Raw genomic sequence first — 10791 nt, forward strand, 5'->3', positions numbered from 1 at the left:
CTTCAGTTGAGCTACCAAACCCTGCTAACTTTTTGTGATTTTAACAGTCTGAAAAACAAGTTGGTCTTGGTTTGCAATATGCTTTTGCCAACATACTTTTAAGGGGAACATCAGGATAAACTTTGACCATTTCTCATAATTTAGTGATTTTCTTATTTTATGTCTTGTTGAGAGATCGGATTCAACCACAGTGTTGGTACAAAAGTTGGTACAAAAAATATCTGTATTCATTACTTATTTTTCTTGTAACCTTATGATGTATGAGATTTCGATTAGCTTCTTATGAAAATATTAATACCGTGATCAAATTAAACTTTGGTGAAGTGTATCTCTCTTTAGAGGGGTGTGTCCAGGCCTAAACGTTTTGAATCTGTATTAGACCTAATCAAGTGTTTTATTACAATTTTTTTAAGTGTCTTAGTATTTTCCAAAAAATACTTAAAAGTTCAAAAATGAGATCATGAACTGAAAGATAAGTATTTAACCTATTTAATTGATGTAGTTTCATTATTTCACAGTTTGTTGTGCATTCACTCTTGTTTCAATAAATTGCTTGCTTCCTTAATATAGTTCACATAGAGTCATTTTCTGAAGTTTGGCTTGTTCTGTTCATTAAATAAGGAAAAGCCCTAGCAGCACAGTGCCAACCCTGGTGCATCTTTTACTGGACGTTGTTGGCATCTGAACAAGAGATCAGAGAACTCTCTGAGAGTGCTGAGAGGAAATTATGTCATACATGGAACCCAGAAGTGGGGCCAGTCATTGGAGGGAGGGAGGGTTGGAGGGAGGGAGATGTAGTGTGTGTAGTGTAGTGTAGTGTAGCGTGGTGCTGGACTGGACTGGGTTTTCGACGAGACTAAATCTCAGATGTGAAAACGCTGAGAGAATTATTAGACGTCTCTCACTGCCTCACAGAGGCATAGTCACTGTTGTCTCAGAACCGAGACTCCAACTCTTTCTTGCATACATTACTGTATCACAGGTCTACAAACAAATTAAAACGAGATTGGAGATCTTGTTGGTACCTTTTGGGGACCTCTATTATTTGTAAATCTCTGAAGGTAGGTGAATACTTCTGAGATTATATAATGGTATTGTAGCCAGGCAATGTGGTATATTTCAAAAACTAAGATGGCGTCATCTGTGGGAAACAAAAGGGGGAGAGTTGTCTTTAGTCTGACAGGTTAATCTGTCATAATTGATAGGTGATGCTCCGTGGTTGCAACACAAAATGTTGTTGCTGTTTCAGAGTAATTAGTTGGAGAGGTGTTTGGTGGTGGGTACGTAACTCTGGGATAGATGCATCTCTTGAGTGGTATTCTAGTTCTGACTGAGAAGCCACCATGCATTCAGACGGAACGACATAACATTTAGTCACGCACCTATCATTCACTACAAGCAAGTTCATCATCCCCCTAGACAAACAAGCACAACAGTCTATCTACAGTACAGTCAAATTGAGCAATTCTGCTGGTGGTGGTAGTGAGGAAGGAGTGACAAACAAGCACACACTCACTCACACACACACACACACACACACACACACACACACACACACACACACACACACACACACACACACACACACACACACGGTTGAATCGTCCAGATTTCCCATAAACTTTTCTTATTTATTGGCTCATGCTAATGTTAGGATAATCAAGATGGGGATAATTTATGAGAAGAGAGGAGGAGTGGGACAACATTGTATCTCAAGCAGCAGCCAAAACGCTGACCGCTGGTTTTGGGACGTCTGTCTGGTAGACTCACCTGCGTTTATTTGCTCTCTCCTCAAATTTCCACAGGAAGGGATGAAAAGAGGGTCAGAGCTGACTTTGAACGTCAGACATCTTTTGAAAAGGACTCAGGATGAGGTGGACAGCAGCACTTCCTCAGCTCTCCTGACACATACCTTCTGTTGAGGGCCCGACAATGAACACGGTAACCCGAGCCGAGGCCTGGTCACTTAAGAAGATGGGGGCTGACCGGCAATATGCTGCTTGCATTTCCCATGAAGAAAATCTTTTAGCATTGGATTGTGTTTGCTTTATAGGTCTTGACCATCAGATAGATATTGCTTTAGGTTTGCCGCTTTTTAACGTAAAAGACACACCATCGTATATAAAAAAATGTTGTGTGCAAGTGAAGAATAAACACCTTTTTTCAAATTATATTACTTTTTACTTTTTACTAATATCTCAAATCTGGGCTGTGTGTACAGACTGAGAGTAGCATGTACATCTCTAGCGGGGGCAGAAGGTGGCTAGTGGTTTCATGCTCTGCCGCCTGTCTTAGTCCTGGCGCCTTGATTCTTTGCTGCTGAGAGGGAGACATTTAGACAGTGTGTCTTGGAATGGAGGTGTGCCCTGTACTATAATACCGTTTGACACGGCAGCGATTAATGTGGCCCTGCCTCAGGGCGTGGAGAAAAACTGTTCGTTTGCGAATTCATATGCTTCCTTACGACCCTGCATAAAGGTACATCGTAATTGATATGACGGCAAGAAAAACGTATGCTGTTAGATGTACTTACAGGATACATTATTTTAGTCTGTGTGTACAATACAAACGTGTGTGTGTGTGTGTGTGTGTGTGTGTGTGTGTGTGTGTGTGTGTGTGTGTGTGTGTGTGTGTGTGTGTGCAGATTGACATTGCCCTCAGAATAACCGCCAGTGATGATATGCTCAGTTGTGTGGGCAGTCAGTCAGTCAATCAAAGTCGTAGGCTGTCAAACTGAAAGCTGCTGACTCACCTTATAGCACACAGAGTAGGCAATGGGGATGTTCCAGGGGGGGAGGGAGGGAGGGAGGGACAGGGAGGGAGAGAGGGGCATTATCAACATCCTCAATGACTCAAGCCCCTCTCAGCCACTATTGTAAACAACGGAGCAGTGCTTCGTCTCAGACCCAGTGTTTCTGTCAGACGTGTGCTCAGTAAGGCTCAGACTTGTCCCAGTAATGACATACCTCCATTCAGCAGTAACTGTTTGCTGGAGGATCACCTTACATTGCTCATTACCTGTCTGCAGGAGGCTACTGGACTCGCCTCAGCAAAAAAAACATCAATATAGACTTTGAATGGTGAGAAATTTTGAATATATAGGTACAAAATCCAAAACTCTTCTCCTGCATTAGAGACTGGGAGCTCACAGAGTGCTACATCCACACACACTTGATGTAAAAATGCTATTACAAATGGGTCTAATCGTTGAGTAAATATGTGTTGAATTTTTGCAGAATTACTCCTAGTCAGATAAACATTATGAGCAGGAAATGATGCTGTTAGATAATTCTATTTCATTGACATGTACTTGCCTCAACACTGTAGACATTTACATTTTAGTCATTTAGCAGACGCTCTTATCCAGAGCGACTTACAGTAGTGAATGTATACATTTCATGCATTTTTTTATTTTTTTTTGTACTGGCCCCCCGTGGGAATCGAACCCACAACCCTGGCGTTGCACACACCATGCCGGCAGTGCAAACACCATGCTCTACCAACTGAGCCACAGGGTACTTTTACTTTTGTAGTTTGGCATAGCAGCAGATTGAACGCTGAGAAGGAAATTGAGAATAGTCCCTCAGGTTAAGACACTGCATACATTCTGATAGGATAGGCCTACTACACAGTCAGATCGTTTGCCTAATGAATTAAAGCACGTGTACATTTAAAGGACATATAGCTTGACTCACACCATAACACCTCACAGAAATATCCATAAGGACACACATACCCAGGTCCATACATTGAAATAGTATACGGCTCTGCACACACCATATATTTTGTCCTCCACCTGTCTCAGCAGTCCTATAGTGTCTCAGGACAGGCATGGTTTTCCACTTTGGGGTGGTGAGGGGGTGTTGATTGCAGAGGAGACACACTGGACTGTGATGGATGGAACTACATGCTGCAGCTCCCCTTCCTTTGTGTTGATGTCCATCACCAGGTGTCCATGGTAACCCTACCACACACGTCTCTCTCTGCATGCCCCTGCTACTAACGGCTTCCTGTCTGTCTTTCTGACTATTGTCCAAACAGTCAACCTGCTCACCCTGAGTACAGCATCCTACAAAACCTTTTGTTAAAGTTAGTTTCTTATACAGTACATGACATAATCTGACAACTACCTCAATCCAATATCGAAACTTTGAAGCGCATTTCACCAACATGTTCATTTGGATGATAAAAACCACATTTGACAAAATATGAATGTAAGGATAAACAAACTCAAACAACAAAGCTGAACTACGGGCACCTGGATTGTGTTATGTATATTTCTGTTCAGAATGTCCCACATGTTCTCTTCCTAGAGAGGTCTGTGGCTTGGCTTTGGACTGGGTTATAGCCACTGCACAGACAAACTGCAGACTAGGGATTGTTAAAAGTAAGCGCTTAGCAAAACTATGTTTTCCACTTCCACTAACTCTATTTTCATAAGGTTTTCTAGGTTAGTATTTTAAGTCCTATATGCTTATATAAAAATTCCTAAAATGCTCTCTGTTTATGCCTCAAAAGCTCAACTAGGCCTCTGTGTTCATCCTGGAAATGTTGTCAACTCTATGACCTGAAACAAGTATTATTTTTAAAGACATAGGTCTATCTAGTTAAATAAAGGTTAAATAAAATTACAAATCTTACATAACCAGGGGAGAAGTTAATATATATTTAGTCTTGTACAAGAATGTCCTATAATATTATAATTATAATAACAATAATTATTATAATTCACATGAATGTGTTGGATGAAATATAATCATATTAAAACATAAATGTTATATAAATAAATACATGAATGTTCATGTACATACTATTCCCAATAATACGTCCTTGTAGTGATAATGAATTTCAGTAGCCTTGTAGTATTTCGAGAAGGGTTTGAGTTGGATTCATTTCAATATGCTACGTTATATCAAGTAGGACTACCATTCACGCTCCTAATGTGATATAGAATAAGAATAAAGTAGATAGGTTAGGCCTAAGTGATAATAATATAGGATCATCTTTTCGATTTCGATGAAGCATTTAGTCTACACGTTCTAGCTATATGGCCTATAGCTCACACCGATTGAATTGGTGAATACACTTTTGATATAAATTCAGTTGAACAGATGCACACTGTAAACTGTAATAAACAAATATTAAAAAACAAATGTGCATATGGAAAAATGTTGCTGGGAATGTGGCCAGTCTGCATGGTTTAATCGGTTGGTGATAGTTTGCTCACAGTCAACAACTTCTCAAATCCAGGCTCCAATGTTTTCTGAAGATTGAAGACGACACAGTATGCTGTCCCAAATTGAGCTACATTTACAAATATCAATTTTAAGCGTCATAAATGCTACTCTCGGCGTATTATTATTAGCTTTAGATGTACCTATATCGTTCTGTGATCATTGACGCAACCGGTGCGTAACCGCAGTTCCGCACGCATGACTTGCATTTCTGCCTGATGTTTCGATTGATCAGGTGCTTCAGACGTTTGTGCAGTGCCAGTTGATTCTTGGATTATCGGGTGTTTCGTGTTTGTCTTGGAATAGGCTATCCAATAGAGGTGTCACTCTATGATTTTTGTCATGGTCTGGTGCCTCAAATTAGAAGGGCGTTTAGGTCTTTATTTTTGACTGATTGTTTGGTAAGTATATTGCGGTCAGAGCGTCCGTACCCAGATAGAGTGAGAGATAAATACATCTGTCCGGGTAGTAGCATCTGGTCAAAGCTAAACACAGTGAGACCTCAGGAGCAAAGTTGTTATACTAAACCATTAAAGTTATTATACCAATCACAATTGCATCATTTTAATATGACCAGTAGCCAACAATAAGCGCAAAGCTGCATGAATTAGGGAAATCTAAATATGTCGAAATAGGCATTTCCCGTTTAGCATGCCTTTATTAAGCACAGTTATAAAAAATATACATAATACAGTTTTTGCGGATGTCATTTACAAAATTACAAATACATGATATTGTTCACATTTTGAACTTTCCCTTTCAGTCCATAATAACAAATGTTTGTTTGAACACACAGCATGCACGCCTATTAGCCATATCCGTCGTGGAAACCATGTGACCTCAGGGAAATTACATAATTAGTTTTACGCAATTTCGATTTGGGATGAGTTTTGGATGAGTGAAATGCAAAATATATAATAATGAAGTCCTAACCAACACCACTGCATTATTGCAGGTGAACAAGACTATAACAACATTCATGTCTACATTCGATTATTTTACAATTGTATTGAACTGCAATGCAATTACACTGAATGATGTTTAAAATGTATGTTCGTCACTTACTGGTGGATTTTTTGAAAATTCGCCCATAATTTTATGCATTTTCTGTACATTGCCTATTTGAAGAGAGCTTGACGGTCCGTTGGGTTCGTTGGGTCATTAAGCTGAGGTCAGGAGGGAGAGTCCGTGTACGTTCAACGCCTCGTGCTGGTGCTTGCTCAAGGGACTGTGAGGTTTTCTGTCTCCTGTGAAAAACAAACAACAGATACAGTATGTTTCTGGAACAAATAAGTCATAATTCAGAACAGCGAGCACACAAAATCATGTCAGCTATAGGTCAGGTCCCAATGCCCTAGCAAGATTAGACACCTAGACTTGTTTCTCATCTGATAGAGATCAAGGTTATTGGACTGTCATACCTAGGTGAATAAACGGAGATGGAATTATATGAATGTGTCCATTGCATTGGACACATTTGAGGCCTACCATATGTAGCAATGTTTTGTTCTTCACACAAATATTATCTTCACAAAAGTGTAAGCAGGCATGTAACTGCCATCAAAATGATCGACCTACGATTAACAGCAGGGTATGGATAATGTCGGTTACTCAAATATTTCATTTAGAATTATACTAATTGGTTTAACATTAATAGGCCTATCTTGCTTCATAATTTCGATTTTGTTCAAATGAAGTCGAATGTGGTTGGAAATACACCGCTAATTGCATGGCTGTTGTCATTTATATCAAATTACCTCAATTACATTTTTATCCGTAAAAAAAGGTTATGATATTGTGGAAATCATGTAAGCCTATCAATGCGAAACCAAACCTTCCCTACAGCCCTACTAGTCGTTGAAAAGCAAACGCACAACCCTTGAAAATAGGAATATATAACGTAGCCTAAAAAGTATTCGCAAATTAAATAGACATAATTTGAACATCATAGCTAGCTAATTGTAACATTATTTAATGAATATGTAAACGTATGGAAAAATGTGGTCTATATCGTTAGGCTAATAGCTATCATATAATTCGACTATTATTAATAGGTTCTTCAAGACCACCTACACCAAAGGCCTACAGTCATCACCTGAGGGTATGAAATGCTATCGCTGTAGGCCTACTCTGTACATTTACACCGGCTTGATACCATAATGACTTGCACAGTAAATAAAGTAACCTTCTCTCAAAGAACTCAATGGTTTTCTTATCAGTCGCCCAACACAGCCTGCTCTGTTTATGCCCGAAGCTTCCGTTGTATGTAGCATTTAGACCTATGGCCTATATAAAATACAAAATGATCTAAATGTCAACCGTTGTCATCCTCGACCACCTAAATAAACCCATACTGTTAGGTCGTCAGGTTTCGACCCACGGGGCCTAATCTTTTTTTCTCGAGTTGCATTTAAAAATAGTTGGTTTTTGATTGACAGCTGTATATATGTGTGCCATTGTGCTTAATTAAAATATCCGCTGGAAGATTTGAAACCTAAAAAACCGACTTGCTTAGTTACCTTCTCGTGATGAGTGTTTGAAAGACATTGCCGTGTGGAGGTCTCCACCTTGCATGGTTGCCCCGCTGTTGGGGTGGGCCAGGCTCGCGCTCTGAGACTGCCAGTGGTGTCCAGTTGTCATGTAGTTAGCTGCTGGCCCACCATACACCCCGTATTGGTTTGGGGGAGAGTAGGCACAAGCAGGTACATAACTAGATAGGTTTGAAGAAGACTGAAAAAAACCGGAAGAAAAAAAACGTTTATTAAGCACAGCGAAGCAAAACTCCCCAAAACGTTTATATGCAAGCATATATTTACAGTGGACATCTTGTGGAAACGGATTTCTGATCAAACTATGAACATATTCGTTGTTTGTGTATTTGTTTCATAATTGTACCTGATGATACTTGATGTCTGTCTCTAGGGAGGATTTGTCTATTCCGTTGACGCCATGGGCAGAGGAAAAAGTGGCTCTGTTTACGCTCGCCCACTCCTCCATTTTTGATTGGTACCCCTCTGCTCCAGCAATGGCTGTGGAAAATGTTTCAGTGTAGAATATAACATTATTAGGCTAACAAACCAATGTACGTTTTTATTCGATGTGAAGCCAACTCTGTTGAGCATTTTAAACAATGTATTTTGGGATATAGCTCTTGTGTTAAGAACATTCCTTTTGCAAAAATACAGGATGGTAGTGAACATTTTATGATAAACAGATGTTTTTTATTAAATTCTTGGGGAAATTATCTGATAAACACACACTTCAACCAATCTTTATTTTATCAAATCAGATCGAATGTTTGTGGCCACAACGTTTTTAATGCCATGTTTTTCGTAAATTTTTGAGATTTTAGAACAACATATTATATTACATTATTGCTGATGTAACTCCTATAGGTTGTAGATTGGCCTGTTGGACCTGTTCGTCTCATGCGATTATAATGCTATACTTTGAAGAGAAACAATAAGATATCCGACATAAAATAAGACGTTTAGCCTAATTAACGTTCATAATGGACTACGAGTTCGTTGTAGAAATATGAATAGGCCAAACCACAAAGTAGGGCTCACACTGATGGGTCTATACGTAGGCTATTTCCCCATCGACACAGTTCAACATGATTTTGCATTTATAGTTTATAGCAGATGTGCCATTTGGCTCCTTTATCAATATTATTTAAACTTTCGTCCATTCCAAAATGATACATTAGGCCTATTCAGCCCATATTCACTTCTCACTATTTACAGTTAGGCCTATATCGTTATTATATATGTCTATCCCTGTGGTTGACTATACGTTTGTTGTTTTAAATTGTTTCTCATTAATGTGAAATAATCTGAAATATCTGTGTGATTAACAAGCCACACTGACTGATGCATAAATGTACCAATGTTATTCATTTGAGCGCTCAATGGACAATGCTGCAGCTTATGAAAAAACAACTCAGCTGGAAGAGCACAATATATGATTTTGTCACCTACCTGAGGGGTCCATGAAGGCTCGAATGCCCAAAATGTTGCTGACTGTGTGCACCGAAGGCCATCCATGACGGGAGAGGCTGACATGGCCCGCTGTGATGGGTACACCGTGACCGCTGCCAATTTTAGTCCCAGTGGGTGACATTGCACTGGGGTATGAGTACGGGTACATGTGGTTGTAGGATAGCTGAGGATGGGTTGGCTTGCTGTTCTCATACTGGCCCGGCTGAGAAAGATTTCCTATTTTGTTGCGTAAAATGCGGCTTATGGAGCTAACCGAAGGAACGTTATACTTATCACACACTGCATCTGCAAGAAGCCTGTCCCTGATCTCCCAAGCAAAAATCCCAGGGTCTCCTTGTTTGTAATCCCTTATGCTTTTCACCACGTTGGGTGTTGTGACCCGGGGTTTACTTCCTCCTATGGCACCGGGCAATATCGAACCCGTCTCGTTATATCTCGCTAGTATCTTGCTCACGCAGCCATGAGAGACTCGAAGCTGTCTACTGATGTCACACGGTCGTATTCCAAGTTGAGCTAATTCCACGATTCTGATCCGAATCGAATTTGGAAGTGGTCGCCCGTTGACAAATACCCCGCCAAGCTGGTTTACTTCTCCATATGTTTGATCTGCAAGAAACAAATAAGGAATTGCATTGATGTGCATAGACTCGACATAGCAACATTACGGTGTTTTAAACAATAGCCTGTTTAGCCTAGCCTAGCACAATGCCCACTCAAGTTCCCGAAAAGTCATTCCCTCTCCATGATTTAATCTATATCACTCAGACTGTTATGGCTCTCAACTACAATGTTCTCTAACCTATTATGCTCTCAAACATCGTCAAGCAGTTCACTCCAAATGTGTCTGAAAAATAAAATAGCCTATGAAAATGGAGACATGGACACTGCCACTGGAATGATAGAAGGACGCACGATTTGAGGATAAGCTAGTAGGCTACAATATAAAGCTACAACCTAATGCATTCACATCTCTATTTATGCAAACATTATCTCCTGACGAGTCAAAGATCCATGCCAAATGAATAATGAGTGCTTACCCATTGCCTTTGGTTTGAGATGTTTTCCTCTACCAGTTGCCAATGGTCGAAAAGTGCTGTCTTCACCCTTCTGCACATGAGATGAGGAAAATTGTTTTTCTGTGCGTTTTTCCTTCAGCTCTGCTCTTGCATTTCTGGTAAGATGATCTAAAACGGCGAGTTTGGGCAAAGGGACTGACGTGATCTTTGTCCCATACGAGGAAATGTGTCCATCCCGAAGGCTCAAGTGTGCGCAGATTAATTTGACGCATCCATTACGTCAATCTTGTTGGCTGCGCTCAAGGCTCTTTCACCATTTCATTGGTCTCCTCCTCCGTGTGTATTCTCGCCTGGCTACTCCACCGAATCTTTTCCGGTTTTTAGAGTTTAGGCTACACTCTTGGAACTCGGAGAAAACATGCGCTTGGAAATTAAAATCCAAACAAAAAGCTGTTCTCCACGACAAGGATAAATATACTCTGTTTAAAGATAGGCGTATTTCATTATTAAAATGGATAGAATTAACATGCAATTATGGGC

The 10791-nt window shown here is 40.0% G+C and overlaps 1 protein-coding gene across 1 annotated transcript; it reads right to left on the reverse strand.

The window, feature by feature from the left end:
* Positions 1-5872: 5872 nt before the first annotated feature.
* LOC106571240 (paired box protein Pax-1) lies at positions 5873-10515 on the reverse strand. Its single transcript, XM_014144032.3, has 5 exons — positions 10273-10515; positions 9215-9841; positions 8130-8263; positions 7754-7964; positions 5873-6481 (listed from the first exon to the last, which is right to left on the reverse strand). The coding sequence occupies exons 1-5, from the start codon at positions 10274-10276 to the stop codon at positions 6396-6398; spliced, it is 1062 nt and encodes a 353-aa protein (XP_013999507.1). The 5' UTR covers positions 10277-10515; the 3' UTR covers positions 5873-6395.
* Between the last annotated feature and the right edge of the window lie 276 nt (positions 10516-10791).

Source organism: Salmo salar, chromosome 15 (genome assembly GCF_965601325.2).
Source record: "Salmo salar chromosome 15, fSalSal1, whole genome shotgun sequence".
Lineage (NCBI taxonomy): Eukaryota > Metazoa > Chordata > Actinopteri > Salmoniformes > Salmonidae > Salmo > Salmo salar.

What these genes read in the sequence shown, in the direction of transcription:
- LOC106571240 (XM_014144032.3), bottom strand. An exon ending in CAGACATCAAGTATCATCAG is followed by an intron (nt 7,965 to 8,129) that starts GTACAATTATGA and finishes GGTTTTTTTCAG; the next exon opens with TCTTCTTCAAACCTATCTAG. An exon ending in CAAACACTCATCACGAGAAG is followed by an intron (nt 6,482 to 7,753) that starts GTAACTAAGCAA and finishes TGTTTTTCACAG; the next exon opens with GAGACAGAAAACCTCACAGT.